At 42.8% G+C, this 21,912-nt stretch overlaps 2 gene segments (V, D, J or C); both read left to right on the forward strand.

Moving 5' to 3' along the window:
* The first annotated feature begins 7,616 nt into the window (after positions 1 to 7,616).
* On the forward strand, positions 7,617 to 15,172 carry LOC103160018. The segment is given in 4 exon segments: positions 7,617 to 8,474; positions 12,237 to 12,292; positions 13,172 to 13,261; positions 13,356 to 15,172. Coding segments are annotated over 3 exon segments (456 nt in total).
* Positions 15,173 to 18,768: 3,596 nt separating this feature from the next.
* Positions 18,769 to 21,225, forward strand: LOC113832187. The segment is given in 2 exon segments: positions 18,769 to 18,895; positions 20,796 to 21,225. Coding segments are annotated over 2 exon segments (498 nt in total).
* The last annotated feature ends 687 nt before the right edge of the window (positions 21,226 to 21,912 follow it).

Consider the following 21,912-nt stretch of genomic DNA (forward strand, 5'->3'; position numbering starts at 1 on the left):
CAGTAAAGGGTCTTTAGTTAGAAAAAGCTCCTGTTTCCTGGGTTAAACCTTTAGCTGTTGCTTCTCTGAGTAAGCCAGGCTCCTTGGGAGGGGCTGGTGCTCTCCTGTTTCCAGAATCCCTAACTGCATATAACCACAGGGTCATCTCAAAATGACCCCCCATGCCCCACCCAGATTCTCAGCCAGGTCTGGTTGGGAGGAACTTTAAGTTCAGAAGGCTGGGAGGGATCTCTGTAGTTTCTGGCCTGGCAGGGTTCCTGGGTGGAGCTGCCTGGTGTAGGAGGAGGGACATTCAACAGCCATCCTACACCATAGCCCAGGGTTTGGTTACTTGCTTCTGTCTCCAACAGCAACATTTCCCCAGGTGGTGGCCCAGATTCCAGTTATCTGCAATGTCACTGATGGCAACAGGAGCCAGAAATGCAGCCCCCAAGCTGCCTGGGAACACACTGTGTAGCCCAAGCTGGGAACACAAGAGATCTGAGGTTACAGGAGATTCTGAGGCTACTAGAGTGAGATACCACATTTGACGAAAGAAATTGGTTCTAAGAGAGAAGACTTGGAAATCAATTTATATTAATTAAAATACTAAGTAGGGACACTTACAGGGAACAGTCAATATAAACAGCGAATAGATTTAGCAAAATACAAAAACAACAATAACAAAATGAAGAAAAAATAAATAGAAAAATTCAAACCATAACAAAGAAAACCAAAAAAGCAAAAGCTAACAAAACCCAACCCAAACAAAATAAATCAAGTTAAGCAGCATTCTCTTGCTGCAGATGTAACAGTACAGACCTACAGCCTTTGGTTGGCCTTGGAATCATGGTAGGAAAGCCATCACCAGATGGAAAAAGCCTTTTAAAACTAGTATAGCCATGTCTACACTTCATGTTGTTGTATCCCGCACAGTCTGTTGAATGTCAGTGTTCTCAGTAATTCTTGACTCTGGTCTTCTGCATCACAACCTCCTTTTTGATGCTTTCATTTCCTTGGGAGTACTGAGTCAACAGACCAACGAGTCTTATTGGGGATGGGTCACATGAAGGTCAGGTGTTATTTGCCTCATTGGTGACTTCACTGGAGGCTAGATCCGAGGTTGTAGAATGGCATGGTCTCAATGTATGTGTGGCTTCTTGGCCCTCCTCCGTTCTCTCAAGACCTGCTCTTGAGAAAGAAAGGCAATCAGACCCACAAACAGCCTGGGTGGATCACAGACTAGAAAGAATCAGAGCATATTCACCCTGGAGGTCAAGGTCAACAGCTACTATCCCCCCCATACTATGTTTACTGTGGATGGGAGGAAATGATGGCTCACTTGCCAGTGAGATTTAGGGCTCCTGCTGCAGCATCTCTGTCTACAGGAGGCTATCATCCTGTGCTGAGGCAGATTGGAGATTTTTTTTTTTTTGAGCTAAAGGAGGAAGGCATTTAGGGACCAGGACTGGTGGGGGCCTGCTGTGTCAGCTATTAAGCCTGAACCAGCTCTGTTAATCTTGACAACCCAGCATGAGATTTTAGCTGAGAGCATTCCTGCTTTCCCCAAGTGAGAAGGGTCAGAGTGCAGCTGGGCCTGGATTTTTTTTTTCAGTTTCTATAATCTGCTTTAACATGAACTGATAACTACACTGTGCTGGGCAAGAAAATACAGCCCATTTCTCCAGTTGTCTAGAAGCATTATTTTGGAAAGAAAATAGCAGTTTAGCATTGTCTGAGTATCAGTTCAGGACATATATGCATAGCTTTGATTAGACACCAGGTGAATGTGAGCAGCCAGGGAAACTGAATGTTGACCCACTAGGGAGCCTATAAAATAAAAGCATTGAAGGTTCTAATTATTCCTCCAGTACAGAAATGTGCCTGGGTTCAACTCCTCAACCCCTAAACCAGAAAAATCTTTTCACAGGAAAGTGATGCACACTGCAGAGTGCCTATAATCAGAAGGAGTGAGCTGCAGGAGATCAGCCCAAAGGTAAGAACTTCTCTCTAAAGGTGATGTTCTGGGAGGAAAATGAAGTAACAGGAGCACACACTGTCCTCCACAACTAGCCCTACTCCTCCTAGGTTTAGGAATACCATTCAGAGATTTGTGGGGAGACATGGGGGACAAAATGCTGATAAGATATCAGATACCTCAGAAGAGAATAGGGGAGAAAATCATGTTGACTGCATCAGCACAATACCCTGAGGTGTTCTTTCCCTCCCTGGGGCTGAGAGCCATCTAGGTGAAGAGAATCCTAGAGGACAGAGATTCAGGCACAGAACCTACATGGTTCTAAGAGCTCCTCCTGACTTGGGCTCTGACCTCATCTCTAAGACACTGAAGCAATGCTCCATCTTTTCTGCCAACTCCCTGTGCTGGGTGATCAGCTCCTCCTGCTTCAGCAGGTTCTTCAATCTTTCATCCAGGCTTTCTTCTTCCTGTTCATTAGAAGATCATGTTCTCAGTGGAGGGTTGTTCACCCACATGCACACACATGAACTCATGAGCACACACAAGTACATGTAAGCACATATACAAGCACACTGAAATGCAATAACGTGTTTAGTTTACCGGTTAATGCTAGTATAAGGAGCAACCACCACGGATACTTGAAAAGAAAGTAAACTTTTGTTGGATAAGAGAGTACACAGTGGCATGAGGGATAGAAAGATCAGTCATTGAAGTATCTATCCTGTAAATCTAATGCACAGACAGGTGGACATCTGGGGTCCTGGCCTGTTAGCCAACCCTGCTTAGGGAGTTGCCCAGGCTGTGTAGTGTAGGAATATCCCCCACACTGGTGGACCAGCCCAGTGGTCTTGTTCACTGATTCCCAGTTGCTCCAAGGGGAGCAACTTCCTCCAAAAGGAGTTCATATAAAAACAGGCTGCCTCACATCATGCCCAAAAGAAATGAGCTCAGGAAACTAGAAAATCTGCACAACCAGGATCCAAAAGAAACAATTCCTCCCTGTAGGGTGATTGTATCAGGGATTTGTTTGAGTAACAAAAGGCTGAATATGTCAGGACCAAATGATTGCATGTATTATTTCATGCTGAACAATATTCCCTGGAAGGACTCAACCACATTGTACTCAGGGTGAACAACTTTGAAGAAAAACAGTTTTGAGTGCTGCAGACACAGCACATGGTGAGTGCTTTCGACCATCATGAGTATGGTGCACTGAGACACTCCATTCTCACACCACAGCATGGCTATGGGAATTCTTCTGAACTAAGATGCAGCTGGAAGCACACTGCAAGTCAGAATCTATCAAGTAATAAAATCTAATCCAAGCTTCAAGGCCAAGATTAACTGAGCCAAGGTTAGACAAGGGTGGAAAGAAAATGACAGTAGGCAATGCAGATCAGGAGATAACGGTACAGAGAAGACAAAGTGAGCCACCTCACCATTGAGTGCGCAGTCACCATTCACCCAGAGCAGAGAAAGGGCACAAACATTCAGCAAGCCTATCCTGCCTCTCAGACACCTTGTTTTGCCATAGTGGCCTCTTCATCACCTTCCTGTATCACATTCCTTTGGTTTGCTCCAAAGTCTTTCCTTGCAGATAAATATTTTCCCCTCTATAATACCATAAATCCCCTGAATTATAATAGTTTTGTGTCCTTTGGTTCTAGAGAGCTGAGTGGACACAGGGAAAGATGGGCAGCAGCATACTTTATGTGAAGAAAGCGAAGTGTATGGGCACAGTGCTTTCTCAATAAAGTTGGACTCTATAATCTTTAAAGATGTTTCCAGAGTAAATGATCTTACAAATATTCAGAAACACATCCCCCCGCCCCCCCACATAATATGATGACATCAATGCACACAAACACATACTTGCACATATAAGGACCCATACTCACTAACACCAACACAAAGACTTATCCCTACACATGCAGGAAATGTGTACACACAACAACACTCAGCCACTCAAGGCCACATATATCTACACAAAAGGACACTACCTTCCAATAACAGGCAGCAGACACACACACAAACAACATAGATGTCCACACACAGAGATGAACAGAAATGCACCACAATACTCTCTCTCTCTCTCTCTCTCTCTCTCTCTCTCTCTCTCTCTCTCTCTCTCTCTCTCTCATGCACGCACGCACACGTACACACACACACACACACACACACACACACACACACACACACACAAAAGGCCATAGAGAAGGTTGATGCTTTTTAAAACCTTTTCTGCTGCATGTGCACATAGTGGGTCCAATAGACTGTCTAAAAGGATCTTACACTCAGCTAGGCTCTGCTACCCTCTTGTGTACATACTTTTCATCCCATGAATTTACCCATATTGAGACTCACTGATCTCATAGTTCCCAAGTTAGTCCATCATAGTCTCTTCACTAAACCTACTGGCTCCTCCACAGAAGTCCTTGATAGCAAAAGTGAAAGAAAGTGACACATGTCAACACCCAGGAAGTCTTCAACAGATTATACTGCATATAATGTGAATTCAGTCCAAATGTCAGTCACAAGAGGGCTAGTGACATCACCTGCAGTACTTATCCAGAATGCAGCATTCTGCAAAACCATGAGAGGGAATCTGTTCTAAGACACAACCATGCCCATAACATAGTCAGCATCACAATGTCAGCAAGGAGATGCACTGTCAGATTCCGTGTTGTGAAGCCAATGAGACAAATCAGACACTTCTGTGCTGTTAGATCTGTGCAGTGTATGGAAAGAAGACTATTTTTCGTTTTTAAAACATCTGTATTGTTTTATATTTGTTATTTATTACAAAACACATTAATTCCAAAACAACAAGTATGTGTAATATGAAGAGAGAGTTACTATATCCTTCTTCTTTCTGAACTATTGAAAGTTGGAACAGGTAGAAGAAACAAAACAAGACATGACCACCCTTGGAGGACACAGTTGATCTGAAGAGTGCTGGCCAACCAGATTAAGCAAAACAGAAAATTTCAGGTTCCCTGAGAGCCCTGGGCTCAAGGGAATAAGGGAAAGAGTAACTGAGCACAACACAACATGTCATTATCTGCTCTGCAATCACACACAGCAAAGCACACATCTACACACACACATGCATACATCACACAAAGACCACATAAACCATCAGTGAGCAGAAAAAATGAAGGGGACATCATGCTGAATGACAGTTGAATTTAGATTATGCTCATCAGGTGTTTCAATGAGACCCACTACACTGATATTCATCTTACTGGGACTAGAAATTCCTAGAGGAGCACATACTTAGTCAAAATATGTTGAAGTAATTGGACAAAATGTTCTCTTGAAGATTCAATTTGATCACCCCCACTCTCAGTCTTTCAAAGTCCTCACACGTCTATGGGCATCCAGTCAGCTCCAGACTGGAAGCTCCAGGAAGGGAGAAATGTCCAGCACCACCCACAGAAAACAGGGCTGAAAAGATGATACTCAGGCCTCTGTCAGTTGAGCAAAGGGAAGAGAACACATTGGGATGCAGGAAGAAAGGGGACGACCACACCCCTAGAGTTTGCAGTGAGAACCACTCACTTGTCATTGGCACTGGGGTCTAGTCCTTGCAAACTGCTTCCTACCTGTGATCTTATGAGACCCCTGGAAAGCAAATGATCCATAGTCTCTGTCCTCATCCATGAAAGTGCTGTGCTATTCCCTAAGTAACTCCCTGTATCACAGCCCTCCTGATATAATGACATATAGTTATGTGATATGTGATTGACCCATCTTCTGAATGTACTGCAGTACTAGCAGAGCAGGAGGGTTTGCTTGCCAGTCATTCAAGATCTTACAATAGGATAACTCTATAGAGAAACTTGTGAATGATCATAGAAATGATCATTGGTTGGTATATGGATGGAACAAATTGAGTGATTGCAGGGTTACAAGAATGTCTCTATCTACATGGTGAGACAGGTGGCCTGTGTGCCCCCACCCCCTCAGCCTACCTGATGATACTCAGCACAGGGGTCACAGATCTTCTCTTGGACCTCCTTAAAGAGTCTCTTCACCTCCTCACAGGTCTCTTGCAGTGCAATCTGCTCCTCCCACAGTTTTCTCTTCTCCATTCTCAACATATGGACATTGTTTTTCACCTGAGTCAAGTCTCGGAGGATCAGGCTGTGCAGGTAACTGAACCAACATCCACAAATGGTAAGACCCAGCCAGCCTCCATTTGCTATCCATACCTCCAAGTCCCAGGCCCCCAGTCAGCCCAAGACTGCAACTCACAATAGCCAAGTCAGCATTACTCAGAAGCAGGACAAATCCAGACAATAAGCAAATTCCAGAAATTTTCAAAGTACTTCTGAAAACCTTGGCACCAAAAGCTTTACTGTGCCCCTGAGAAGAGGATGAAGCCCACACCTGTGCTTACCTTTTCATGTTATTGAGAAAACATCAACAGTAGGGGGCAAACTCTCTGGACAAGGACAAAAGTCCCAACCAGATTGAATCCTGTCTATAGGTCCCATGTAAACCATCTCTGTGAAGCCTCACCTGAGCCTGAGAGTCTCTGGGCTGCCTGGCATCCCCTTCATGGTGCAAACCATTTTTTATGTAGGGGCTCCTACCTAGGAGGGCCTTAGTGTCTTTTCACTCTTAACAAAAACAGTTGAAGAAGGAAATATCCAAGAGCCACAATGCTGTTGATACTAATAAACAGACAGGCTAGAACCAAGCTCTCACATTGGGTCAAAGAAAAATAGAGCATAATCAGCCCCTCACAAGCTTAATCTGGCACTTACCTGTATGATTCATTCTCCTCAATAAGCTGCTTGCACTTGTTCAAAGAATCACTGATCTCCAGGGGCAATATCTGAAGGTCTGACATCACCTGCTTGTGCTCCCTTTTCATCATCTCAAAAGAATTCAGCCTGTGGTAGGACATGGCCCCAGGAGAAAAAAACCCATGAACACAGGTATCAAGCATCATATGAAATCAGGCTGTGTCCTGGACTACCACAGCTCAGTGGATACCACACCTTGACGCTTATACACTGGGAAATCTAGCTGTTTTTTAAACTTATTATCCTGTACCCAGGCAAGAAGAGGCAGGGGGTCCAAAGGGAGTTATCCAGGGCTGCATGAGCACCTTCAGTGGGCTTGGATCTATAGATTAGCTCTCTAAGATGTTCCCAAGAGTCTGTGTCAATATCTGGGCCCACCAGAAGCCTCTGATGACATTTCTCCTGTCTTCAGAACAGGGATACTCATTCCTGTGTGCCTATTGCTACACAGAGGACCAGAAGACACAATCAGTATTTCCGGGGAGGAGTCCCAACTTCAGCATAGCTTTGTAAACTCTACAGGGGATTCCAATGTTCCACCATCATTAGCACAGTGGCCAGGAGATATGCTGATCAAAGGGGGGGCTACCTGGCCTCAGCAGTGGCAATCCCGATAAACTGTGAAAATGGCAAATACTCAGGCCATGCCATTATCCCCAGGCTCCCAGAAGAACACACACACACACACACACACACACACACACACACACACACACACACACACACAGAGAGAGAGAGAGAGAGAGAGAGAGAGAGAGAGAGAGGGGGGGGGAGAGGGAGAGGGAGAGGGAGAGGGAGAGAGAGAGAGGGGGGGGCTTCTACCCTCCCCTCACATACCACCAGAATGCCCACTAAGTGCAAGAGGTCCAATAGTAGAGTTTAAGCAAGAAACCATAGAGGAACAGTGATGAGCTTCAGACCTTCCAGACGCAAACTCACAGGCATAGTGTGTCCCTCAAGACAGCACCTGCAAGGTCTTTTAAAATGCATGTAGAGATCTCACACAATACTGTCAAGATCCCCAGACTGGGATTCAGGAAACAGTCTCTGATTTTCATTTGGAGGAAGCAGAAGAGCCTGTGCCCACATCTCACTACTACCCAGGTTCAAAGTTCTTTTTTCTCTGATGCACTCAGGAAAATTAGTTTAGGCACCAGGACACCCTGAATGTTTAGCCTCTTGAACTCGGGAAAGCTTGGATTGACACTATGGGGTCAAGAGGGTCAGCAGAGAACTGGCAGTAATGACTACCTGTTGTTCAAATTTTTCTTGGTGTAATTGGCTATGATTGTACTCAGCTCAATTCGCTCATAATTTTTACTCCGTAGCTTAAAGGAGAGTTCCTCCAACTTCTCCATCTGCTGGTCCTGCTCAGTGAAGGTGGCCAGTTGGGATGGTGCCTCCACAGTAGTCCCTGCAGGTAGATAAAGACAAGTGAACTAGAATCCTTGAATGACATAGGGCCAGGGGAGTCTATTCTGGGTACCAAGAAGAAGCCCAAGGAAGATGAATTGCTAAGGACGCAGTGAAGGTCCTAGAGAACAGGGCAGCTATTCTCACACTGGTATCCATGAGCTGACTTCAAACACCATGCTTAGTCATGTGCCTCATTTCCTGATTTAGTCCCCTGTCCAAGAAGGCATAAGCTGCCCCACTCATGAAGATTTGGTGGACAGTGTCACCTCATATCTGATGTTATGCAGGTAAGTCCTGTTGTCCCTAGAGCTTAGAAGTACCAAGTCTTGATCAAAAGTGTCCCGAAATAAGGCATCTAAATGTCTGAGGCCATGGTGCATGGCCAGGGGAGATTTCCCTCCTTCATATTAGCATCAGATTCCCATGGAAATTAGAATGAAGTACAGCAATACCTCACCAAGAGAGGGACACCACATTAGTCACTCCTTTGGTACAGATGGCCTTCCTTTCCACTCAGAATGAGATTAAGGAGCTCACAGAAAAGCGGCTGGAGGCTTGACATTCATGACTTCATCACACTAACCATCAGAAACATTTACTCTGGGCCTGCTCTGTGTTAACCCAGAGAAGCAGGAAAAGCCCATTGCTTCCCAGATACTCCTACTGGAAGGCCCAGCTCATGCTCCACCTCCTCCAGGAAGCTCCCTATCCACTGACCAGGACTCACTGTGGCTTCCCCCAAACCATTTATTTCTCCATGTTTTACACTGAGACTGAAGGTCACCTTCCTTCCTTCTGCCTCTCTCTGGGCTCCCCATGTTCTCAATTCTCTCTTCCAAGCACACAGATCAGGCATGCAAACATGTCTACGGACACTGAAAGTATACCCCGCAGTCACTAGGTGTTCCCAGAGCACTGGTGAGATCACAGGGAACACGAAAGTCACTCCACAATACAACAAAATTGTGCTGAGAGTGGACTATTAGGGTCACCAGCAGACATCGCCTACCTACTAAATAGATCTTCTGCAATTCACTAGAAACCATAGTGCTCTTCCCAGGAAGTTCCCCAGATACATAAGGGAAGACCTTCACCACCTCCTCATTACAAAGTCAGAGAACTCTATCTGCTTCATTAGAATATATTCACTACTTCATATATGAAAGCTGAAGATTCATTTTCTAAAAAAATCCCAACACCTTATAGAGATCTCTAATTACTAAGAGAAGAAATAAAGGTTTCTAGGTAAATAATTCAGGATGGAGTGAAGGAAAGTCCAGTCCCCTGAAGGCACACTGCAGAGGATCTACACGGGTGGTACAATATGCTGATGTGGTGGGGATTGTAGTTGTCCTGTGAGAACAATGTAAGTCCCATAATTGATGCAATTTATATAAAAACTTCAGCAGAATACATTTCACACATCATAAGTTATCAAATGTGTGACCAACCTGTGACAGGTCAGGCTGGAGTCACTAAACATTGGGGCTCCCAGGTGAGCATTCAACACAAGATCTAACACTCCCATGACAAATGACAGTCCATTCCTGCCCTCATGTTTGAGGAAAGATGATTGTCTATTGAGAGGTCACTCAGAGATATGCAAAGGCATTTTTAGAAAATCAAATTTGTTAGACTCATGGGGAGAGTATGTAGTATGTCACTGCCATGGTGCTTTACATAGAGCTTCACAAAAGACAAATTCCTTGATCAGGAGTCACCTGTTACATTGTCCATGTCCTTAGGAAAGGGGACACAGCCAGACTAAATTACAATATTCATTGGGTCATGATAAGTGCCGGCAAATTTCACAAAAGGAGATTCCTTGGTCTCGTACCTTTCCCAGAGACCCGCTTCACACTTTTGAATTTACTGGCAGTGCTAAAATGAAGAGTCATCACCATGCTCAGCCTGTATAACAAATTCACCAGAAGTCTGGATGTGGCTTCAAAAGTGTGCTTGGTGAACCCCAGAACAAATGAGTGATGTGGGATAAACAAAATCCATTCCAAAGTTATGTCACACTGACAACCATGTTAAACAAGGTTAGGTATCTCAGCAATACCCAGTTCTAGAAGTCAAAGGACAGCACCTACCCTACACACTGCCTCATCTCAATCAAATCTGACACACTGAAGGATGCTCAGGGAGTAATGGACAGATGAGACTTTGCCCTAGCAGGTTCTGAAAGACCAGACTTGATTCTTCCCCTCTGTGAATGTCAGTTATTTCTAAAGGGAGGTGGGTGTCTCAGAAGTTACCTGGTTTCTTATGTCTCCCTGCACCAGGTGGCCCAAGGGACAGACCCCTAGGGCTTATTCACAGCTGCAGAGGATGTGCCATGGCTTCAGAACCTCCAGCCATGTGCTTTAAGAAGCCTGGAGATAACTGCTATTGTCACATTCACTCAGGAAGTATAGGGATGGCCACATCAATTACTTGATGCTTCAGACTCTCTTGTTAATGGAGAAGTCACACAAGGACAGAACATACTCCCAGGGTTCACAAACCCATTCATACTGACAGCCTGGGACACCCAGAGCTGGCAGGAAAGGGCAGTCTCTGTCCATGTCCCCTGGCTCTAATAGCTCTCAGGCAGAACTGGAGAGCTGTGTGCCACTCATAGCTGGGAAGTCAGAAACCTTAGGGGTCAGTGGAAGACTTGGTGTCTCAGCCCTATTAGTGGCTGTGATGTAAAGTACAACCACCTCAGCCTTTGCCAAGGCACACATCTTTCCCTATAAGCATGGTCTCACAACCTATGGGACTTCAGTGGGGCAAAGTACAGTGAAGGTATTGATATCTCATTAATTCCCCATGCCTCTTCACAGTGAAAGCAGAGTGTCCCCAGCACAAGGTCATCTTGTCAATTTCTGACTCTGTCAAACTAATCATCATGAATCCTTCATGTTCGTCAACCCTTAGTAAAATAGAGAAGCAGGCTAGTTCTATTGCTTCCCAGAAGCTCCCAGTTCCTGAGCCTTAACCCTGGAAGGCTTAAGGCTGTCACATACAGACAGCTCCCTAGTCCCTTCTTTGAACTCACTGTGTCTTCCCCAGGACCATGCAATTCTCCTTGTTTTCCAGTGAGCCCTATGGCCAGATTCTTTCTTCCTCACACTGGTGTCTTCATGCTGTCTCTTCTCTCGCCCAAGTATACTTCGCAGTCTTGAAAACATGTCTGCAAGTGAACCTTATAGGCAGTGAATGAACACCTTAAAAGCAGTTGGTGTTGCTACAACAAATGACATCACAGGATTCCAAGAGATCTCCAGGATACAATAGAATTTTTAGAAGGGACTGCTGATGTCATGGGGCATAGCCTTTTTTTCTCTTTGCACATTTGGTCTCCCTGAACTGACCAGATGCTGAGGTTTTCTTTCCAGGAGTCTCTCCCATGACACCCAGGAAGCCATTCAGCACCCCCTCCTTCCAAAATTATAGATTTCTCTCTGCCTCATTAGAATCTTCTCACTACTTCAGCCATGGAGATTTTAATGCTCAATTTATAAGCCCTGTCCAAGCATAGCCCTTCCCCTCTTTAATATTTATACACAAAAATATGAGACAGAAATATATACCAAGAAATCAAGTCAGGATGATATGGAGTGGAGGTTTGAGTCCTCTCAAGTGAAAGACCAATTGAAGAAGCCTAAGGTCAAGGGAAAGTGGCCATTAGAAATTTGTAAGTGAGCCTATTATGTCAAGAGACCCACACTACTCTAGACTGTTCCCTCTACATGTCTGGTATATCAGTCAGAGATGTCTAGAATAAGAGAAGTGATAGAATGACTCTCTCTATTGAAAAGGAATTTGTAAGAATATCTTACACTGTGTGCACTAGCAAATCCAAGAATGGCTGGCTATGAATGGAAAGTACAAGAATCCAATAGTTCCTCAGTCCACAAGATCAGATGTCTCAGCTGTCTGCAGTACATGCTGAAATCACAAAGAAGTAGGCTCTAAAGGCAGTGAAGGAAGGATGTGCTAATAAGGTGGGGACAGGCACAGAAAGAGTACAACTTTCCTTCTTCCATGTCCTTTTATAGGTTTCCAACAGAAAGAGTGGTACAGATTACATCTGGATTAAAGATCTGAATGAAAGGTGTGTTTCCTATCTCTAGGGTCTATACTAAAGTAGTTATTCCTTCTTCACATTAAGCATAAATGACCCACAGGAATGCCTGATATATTTTGGGGTTTTAGTTAATCCCAGATGTAGTCCTGTTGACAACCAACCAAGTCTATCCATGAAAGTCTTAAATCATCTACTAATATTCTTAAGCAAATGTCTGCATTAGAGATTAAAAGGAAGGAATGGCAATAATCAACAGGTACATGGGAATCTCTGGTTGTAGTTCCTCTGACTCTAGCAGGAAAACCTTCCCCTCCAGAGTCACAACTTGTCGTGGAGAGCAGAGGCATCTTACTTCATGTGTTTTTCTGTTGCCTCTGTGCTGCAGAGCATCCACCAAGGGCGATATCTGTACCAGCATACATCACCGCCATAGCTGTAGTGGCCACTCAAACTCAGCCTGAGACAGTCGCATCTGAAGTCTGGGGTGCATTTTGTAAAGTGGTTTCAAAATGAATATTCATTTCTAGCAGATGCCAGAACTAATACCTCATCATAGATTAGTAAAAGAAGCTATACACTTTGTGAAAGATTTGCTTTGTGAAATAGAAAAAGAGCAGGTTGACAGGCTTTGGACCCTCAGGACAGTTGGATCCTCATTTGGCCTCCAGAGGGCGCTGCTGCACTCACCAGCGTTCTTACTTCCATTGAAAATCTTACCACCTACTCACATCTCATCTTTCTTGCAACTGGCTGAGTTTTTAGCAAGGGTGTGTTACAAGAATCAGATATTCAAAACCTTCCAGGCTCGTCTTAGCAGCGTCACTATTTTTCCCAAGCAGACCCCTCCTCTCGCCTATTTTCAAGTTCTTGCTTTCTTCAGCCGCTCTCTTGTCTGTCCTGTTCCAGAGACTTCTCCCACAACAGAGCTGCAGACTTCTTGGTGTTCAGCCATGCTCCTGATGCTCCTCCCAGTGCTGGGGCTGCACATTTTCCTGAGTGAGTATAGCGTCCTCATGGCCTCCATATCCTGGGATTGCGACTGTCTTCAGGGAAATCTGTACTTCAGTTACTGACAAAGATTCCTTTGCAGGAGACTCAAGAGCACAGTCAGTGACTCAGCCTCAAGCTCGCATCACAATCACTGAAGAAGCCTCTCTGCAGCTGAGATGCAACTATTCCTCCAGTGTAGTGCCCTACCTGTTCTGGTATGTCCAGTACCCACGGCAGGGGCTCCAGCTGCTCCTCAAGTATTATTCAGGAGAACCCGTGGTTCATGGCTTGAGCGGCTTTGAGGCTGAGGTTAGCAAGAGTGACTCTTCCTTCCACCTGAAGAAAGCATCTGTGCACCTGAGCGATTCGGCTGTGTATTTCTGTGCTCTGAGTGCACAGTGTCTGGGTCTGCAGGGAGAGCTGAACATAAACACCCATGGCAGTGAAGTGCTCAACTAAAGGTCTCTTCTTGGGTCATTAAAGGATCTCTTTCAGCTGCCTTTGGACAACTCTGTTCTTGCAACAATATCCACTGTCTGATTTTGTCTCAGAAGCTCTTTGCTTATTTCTGAAATTATGTGATGCTCAATCATAGTTCCACAGAGTGGAGGAGACTGCTATTATCTGTGAGAATCATTTCCAGGGTGAACATTGCTTAGACTACAACCACATTGACTGATTGTGTGCAGGGAAGCTGTCTTCCATTTGTTGTTTTATGTGTTGTCTGCACAGAATTGAAAGTGTACTCTTCAGGCATTGGTCTGAGCTTTGCCTTCGCTACTGAGTCCTTCATACTGACTTTCATGTAATTCTTCTTTGGGTGTCAAATGTACTGATCAGAATTGGTCATAATTTTTAATTATTTCCATCTAGGAAAGAAATTGATACATTGTTAGTCAATATAGCAATCCACCAGAATCCTGGAAGCTTAGAAATCTGAAATATTTGTGTAAGTTATAGCAACCACTAAAATTAAAACAGGAGAAGAAGGAATTGGAAATTGTTGATGTTTTTTTAAAGAAATCTCCACAGTTATAAAAATACTGCTTTACTTTTGGTCACACATTTTTACAAATCAACTTGAGCATTTGTGGTATGATTTCTTCAGCATCTTATATTTCTAAATGTTGTTTTCACCCTAGTTCATATGATTTTACTACTGGAACATCAAAGATAAATTCTTTTATCCTAACATAGCAGTGCCCTAGTGAAAACACAGGCAAGAGTTGTAGTTGACATTAGGGCAACCTGGCTCCATTATGGAATTTTAATTCCTCCTCCCTGAATTTGGGAGAGTTGTAGAAGATTTTATGCTTCTGTTCTTACAGCCTAGGAGGATGAAAATACTCAGGATAAAAGGAGAAGAGAGAATTTTTCTAGCTGATGCTTGCTGAAACACAGGAAATGGGCAGGTGACATGGAGCCATGAGCACCTGAGTATGATTTTCACATAAAAGGCTGTGTGTGGTGGCTGTGCTGGGGTGTGAGCACAGACAGATCCCTAGAGCCCACTACTCAGCCAGCCTAGGCAGACCATGGATCCATTTATCAGAGAGTGCTTGTATCCAATAAATAAGTTGGACAGATCCCTAATAATGACATCCAAGGTTGACCTCTGCCCTCCACATTCATGGACACACATTTTCAGTCAAACACACATATGTGCTCGAGCACGCATGAGCACACACACACACACACACACACACACACACACACACACACACACACACACACACAGGTCATAACCTGAGGAACAACCTCCAAGATTTTCTCTGGTCTCTACATGTACACATACCCATGCACATACACACACACACATGCGCTTGTCATGCTCCCACAATGTGGCACTGTTGGTTTTATTTGGTGGGAAGAAATGTCTAGGTTTTGCTTTGTCTCCTATTTTGCATGATTTCATTAGATTTCTTTCATTCATAAGTAAAATATATATATTTATTCATTTATATATATTTACTCATTTATTATATTCATTGCAAACATGCACACTTTAGTACATTTCCATATGATCTCTTAGAGGAAGCTGAGTTGTGGCTGTCTCCCCCATATTTCTTCCCTTATCCTCTCTTCCCCCCTCCTTTCAGTCTAATCCAACTGTTCCACCTCCAACTTTGTCTCTTTTACTGTCTGTTCTCTTCCTATCCCCCTATTCAGGATGTCTTCTCTCTCCCACAATCTCCTGCTCTATTCCTAATTTCAGAAGAAATGCATATTGTGGCAAGCCTATTGAAGGATTAAGACCTTATATAAGAGGATACATACTATATTTGTCTTTGGGGGTCTTTGTTACCACACTCACCATTCTTCTCCATAGATCCATCCATTTACCTGCAAGTTTCATGACTTCATAGCTGAATAATATTTCATTGCATAAATGTACCACATTTTTAATATCAGTCCATCTCTGGATGGGCATCAAGGCTGTTTACAATATCTGGCTATCATGAATAGAACTGCAGTGAAAAATTGATGAGCAATGGTCTCTGTAGTAGGGTGTAGAGCCCTATGAGTATAAGCCAAAAAAATTGGAATACTTAATATTGAAGTAGATCTATTCCCATCTTCCAGAAGAGCCATAACACTTATTACCATGTTGCTATAAAGTTTGCACTCTCTGCTGCAATGAATGAGTGTCCCCTAATACTGTAAACTCTCCAGCATAAGATGCCATTTGTTTTATTGATTGTGGCCATTCTGACAGGTGTAAGATGAAATCTCATAGCAGTTTTAAATTTCATTTTCTTATGACATCTGTTGTTTCTCAGCCACTTGTCTTTCATCTTTCAATAACTCTCTGTTTAGATCTGTTCCCACTTTTAATTGAGTCATTTATTTTCTTCATGTTTAGGCTGTAGCATGCATTCTAATAGGTCTTAATAATGAAAACCCGGAGTCAGATATCAGGTAAATGCTGAAAGGACAGAGACATAAAGGAGGCAGCCACAAGAGAGACTTCTTACCTCTACTGAATCATCAGAACAAAGGAAGGATCCTGTCCCTCCCACCTTATATTAATTACTCTCTCTACCCGGCCATATCACTCCTGTCTCCATCCCCTAGTGCTGAGATTAAAGGCCTGTGACTCCCAAGTACTGGTATGAAAGGTGTGAGCCACCACTGCCTGGCTCTGTTTATCTTTTAGACCAGACCAATCCCGTGTAGACCAGGGTGCCCTTGAACTGACAGAGATCCTCCTGTCTCTGCATCCTGAGTGCTGGGATTTAAGGTGTGTGCCACCACTGCCTGGCCTCTATAGCTAACTAATGTAGTTGCTGGGATTTAAGGTGTTTGTCACCACTACCTGTCCTCTATGGCTAACTTTTGGCTAGTTTTGCAGCTTATCTTCAGGAAAGCTTTATTTGTTAAAGCATAAACAAAATATCACCACTTTAGTCATTTTAGTCTTTTATATATTTTAGATATTAGCCTGTCTCAGATGTATAGTTGATAATGATGTTTTTCCTTTCTGTAACCCTCCACTTTGTGATGGTGTCCTTTGCCCATACGTAAGCTTTTCAGTTTTTATGATGTTCCAATTACTGATTGTTGTTTCCTGTGACTGTGCTATTGGTGTCCTGTTCAGAAAATCTTTTCCTATGCCAATGAGTTCAAGACTATCCCAAGTTTCTCTTTTATTAAATTCAGAGTATCTTGAGGTATGTTGAGGTCCATTTGGATTGAGTTTTGTACAAGGTGATAAAATTATTCTATTTGTATTGTTAGCAAGTAGCCATCCAGTTGAACTAGCACTATATGTTGAAGATGCTGTCTTTTTTCTGGTATGTATTTCTGGCTTCTTAATCAAATGAGATATTTATAGGCATGTTACGATAAATCTTTCCACCAAAAGCCGCCTGAGCCCCACCGCCACGTGTGAACTTTATGCCAGCCGCCCGCCTGGGTTAGGCCCAAATGAATACACAGAAACTTGTATTAGGTACAATGTTGCTTGGCCATTGACTAGGATTCTCATTTGCTAGCTCAGTCTTAATTATCATAAATCTATATATTTTATAAGACTTATTTGGCTCCATATTGGTAATTTCCCACTATATAGGCATGTGGACTTACGTTTGGGGCTTCAATTATTTTCCATTGATCAACATGTCTGTTTGTTCTGCTAATGCCATGATGCTTTTCAGACTACAATTATATAGTACTACTTGAAATATAGGTGATTATATACCAATGAGTTATTTTATTATTCCTGGTTGTTTGAGCTACCCTGAGGGTTTTTTCTTCCATATGAAGCAGAGAAATTGCTTCCTTTTTTCTATTTTTGTGAAAATTATGTTGGTATTTTGACAGAGATTGCATTGAATCTGTCAATTACTTTTTGTAGGATGGCTTATTTGCCTGAATTATTTCTACAAATCCATGAGCATGTTCTATATTATCAATGTCTTCTGCTTCTTTTTTCTTTGTTTTAAAATTGTACTATACAAGTTGTTTTTGCATGGTTAGAGCTTATGCCAGATAGTTTATTATTTTTCAGGCTATGGTGATAGATGTTGTTTCCCTGATTTCTTTCTGATATTTTTAGATTGAATTTTTTCCTGAGTTATCAATTATTTTTTCCTTGTCTGCAATGTCTTCTGTGTTATCTTCTCTGTTGGTAAAGCTTACATTTGATACTTTGGTGTGACTTTCTAAAATTTTAATTTCCTGTTTTATCTCAGGCTGTGTTTTCTTTAGTAATTCTGTTTCTACTTGCATGCCTTGAAGCATTTTTCTTTCATTTTTCCCACTGTTGGTTGATTTTTTTCACTGACTTGTTAAGAGATTTATTCATATCTTATTTAGGATATTTGGTCAAATTCATAATATCTATTTTGATCTCCTTGTTTAGTAATTTGGCTTTACTGTATTACAGGATCTGTTGTAATGAAAGTTATTAAGTTCTGGTAGAGACATACTTTCTTGGTTATTAATGATTGTGTTTCTGTGCAAGTATCTGAAATTTGGATGGTTGTGATTGTCTGTACTGTCTTTGTTCAGTGGGTGTTTTCTTCTTTGATTTCTGTTGAACTGTCTGGATCTTAGTGAAGTATGGTTGTTATTGCCTGGTAGGAAGTTCTTCTGTGGGCCAATATGTGGTAGAAAGGAATAGATGTGGGTTAGAATAAAAGACTGACAAGACACATGGGGGTGGGCCTAGACCCTATCCCAAAGGATATGATAGACTCTGATGACCCCAAAGGAAGGCCTCACCCTCCCTGGGGAGCAGAAAAGATATATGATAGGTATGGTTTTTGTTGGGTGGGTGGTAGGGGAGGAGGGGTGGGAGTGGGAACTGGGATTGACATGTAAAACAATCTTGTTTCTAATTCAAATAAAAAAAGATGGAGAAAAAAATAATAAAATGCTGAGAGAGGCTTGAGTAACAAGATAAGGGGATCCTGATCAGACCTAGAGTTGGAAACTATACGGAAATCAGATGTGGTGTGAGGAGGGTATCCTGAAGTAGATGACAATAAGGCAATGAATTATGTGAAGAGATGGAGATGGAAGGGCTAAGGTTCCTGGGTTTGAACAAAGATTTGCCGTGTCCAGTGAATGAAGTTGAGGAAGGGACCTGTAAGCAGGCTGAGAATGAAAATTTTGGAGAGATTATAATGGAGGATAGTATGAACAACCTGCTAGAGTTCCTGCCAGTGTGGTCACTGTACATGGAAATTGTTTTTGTTTATTGGAGAGTAACATGAGGAAAGGGGTGGACTAGAGGGGATGCTGAGAGGGCTGCAACAAACAGTGGGGTAAAATGAAGAAATCAATTCAAGACATGCAAGTAGAAATAAAATTACAGAAGAAAACAACCTAAGATAAAACTGGAAATTAAAAATTTAAGAAGTCAAATTAAATAAGAGTATCTATGGGTCCTATGCAAGGTTTGGTGGAATCCCTGGGGAATGGAAACAAAGAGCAAGGACAGATCCCTGCAGGTAGCCTGCTATATGTTTGGGGATGGAACTGGGGAAATGGCAATGTCGGGCAGGCAGGAGAGTGAAGATGAACTACCTGCTTCCCAGGAATCTATGGCATTGACTCAAAGGAAAGGGGTGAGGGAGGAAAGGAAATGCAGCAGATATGGCTGAGTCCTCAGTGAAAGGAGAAAGAGGGGGAGGACAGGCAAGTGGTCTGTCACAGGGCTAGGGACAGTACCAGGGGAACTGGAATGGAGGACAGAAAGAACAGTGACGGTGAACTATGTGGTTTCTAGTCTGTGAGAACACTGGTTTCCCAGATAGACAGTGTTTGTAGGTGTTTACAGTTGGAAAAGGGAAAGGAAATGGGCTAGAAAGTGGGGAATAGGTTTTGGGAGGGTCCACAGGGTAAAAATAGATTATTGCAAGGTTTCTCAGATTCTCTAGGAACTCTACCACTGCTATTCTATCAGAAACTAAGTCTACCAATCAATGGATACTGTCAGAGTAAACCAAATGGATGTTGGCATCCTCAATACCAAATTCCTGAGGATTTTCCTAAGAGCAGTTCCTATGTGTGTTTTTGATTCCAGGCCAACATCTCTAGTAATGTGGTGCATGCATAAAAACATCAACACGTTGACAACAAGAACTCACTGAAATGAAAAGAACAGTGATTGCTTTCTACTGAAAGCCCATGAGAGACCAGACAAAGCATTGTCCATAGCTCTCATGGACAAATATTGGCTTAATCATCTGTATCCAAGAAAAGGAGGAGTTGCTTGATGAATGATCTAAGTATCCTGAGATGAGGGAGTGCGTCAGTAAATACAGTTCCAGACATAAGAAATGTCTCTCTCAATCACACATACACACACACACACACACACACACACACACACACACACACACACACACACATGAATACATCACATATACATTTAATATGAAAACATCACATATGTACATTTATATATGAAGTATTATACATAAAGTATGGTAGATTTAAGTAGAAGAAACATAATTACTAATGTGCACAAATGCCATGCTTGATCTATTAGCACTAGGACCCAGTTCATATGAAATATTGTTGATTTATGTGTCTGAGTCTCTCACCGGTTAGAGAACACTTAAGCAGAGGCCTCACTGGTTAAGGAAGCAACCACAAGGGGGCAGTAGACCTCAACTGCTGGGGAGTATACAAAGGATTCTCTTCCTTGTATGCTGACTGTGCAGGCTCAGGGCAGAAGCACAGTCTTTGTCTCAGTGCTGAGCAGACAACTCTAAAGGTAGGATTATTACCGAGAAAGAACAACACCCAGGTAGCTTTAGCTGACCTGCTAGTCATCACGATCTACACTGGATGTTAATTTAATTGGAAGAAAAATGAAGACATATGTTTCAATATTATTCATGTTTTTGTGGCTGCAGCTGGATGGTGAGTTAAGATTTTAAGACCACAAAACATTCCATGGGTATTTCTGAGATATCCAGGAGTATCTCTATTTTCTTCAGCTTTCTTCTAGTTACTGTAGAAAAACAGAATCCTGGATAGTGATGACCTGAAAACATTTCTCTTTTATTTCCATCTTTCTTTATAGGGCTGAGCCGAGGAGAGCAGGTGGAGCAGCTTCCTTCCACCCTGAGTGTCCAGGAGGGAGACAGCGCTGTCATCAACTGCACTTACACAGACAGTTTCTCATCCTACTTCCCTTGGTACAAGCAAGAACCTGGAGAGCATCCTAAGCTCATTATTGACATTCGTTCAAATGAGGAAAGAAAGCAGGACCAAAGACTGATAGTTTTACTGGATAAGAAAGCCAAACACTTCTCCCTGCACATCACAGACACCCAGCCTGGGGACTCTGCCATGTACTTCTGTGCTGCAAGTGCACACTGCTCCCCAGACACCTGCAGCCTGTCCTCAAACCTGCCACAGGGCCTGGAGCCCCATCCACATGCTGTGTCATAGGCCTTCCAGTGCAGCCTTTGTCAGTAGTTAGTTGACAAGTGCCAACTATAGTGTAGATATTAAACACACACACACACACAAATAAATAAATAAATAAATAAATAAATAAATAAAAATTAGCTTCAAGTGACTCAAAAAATTTTGAACACTTTTCTCCTTCCTTCATTTCTAAAAACTATTCTAAAAATTGAAGTAAAATTTGCCTTTCCATTTCCCTGGTTGCCACATGTAATGATTGTCACAGAGAACCAGAACTCACTGTACTGTAGAGATGAAGAGAAAGCAGAACATTCAGCCCTAGTGAGACAACTTCTCCAAAGGTCAGAGATCACTGAGGAAGAAGTGGTGGAAAGGATGTAGGAGCCATAGGTTAGGAATGGCTACAAGGAAATAGTGTTTTCTGGACACAGTTGTGCTACTGCTCACATGAACTCACAGACATTGACAGAGCACATCAGACTTGCAAAGGATCAGGCCAGAATAAATTCCAGAAAGCAGAGGGAAGGTAGATATTCCCACCATTAGCTGAGGAGCTGTGAGCCATTGGTAGCTGCTGGGAAAGAGATTTAGATTTCTTCTATGGTGAACCCTGCATGCATATACCACCCTCTACTGAAGGCCACACATTCAGGAGTATATGGGTGTTACAAATGTTAACACATCCTTGAAGTATTTATTTTAAAGTGTGGGGGACTGTTTTTGTAGGGAAGAGAGGATGGATATGTCAGTTGTATAGGATGCTGATG

Source organism: Cricetulus griseus, assembly GCF_003668045.3.
Source record: "Cricetulus griseus strain 17A/GY chromosome 1 unlocalized genomic scaffold, alternate assembly CriGri-PICRH-1.0 chr1_1, whole genome shotgun sequence".
Classification (NCBI taxonomy): Eukaryota; Metazoa; Chordata; class Mammalia; order Rodentia; family Cricetidae; genus Cricetulus; species Cricetulus griseus.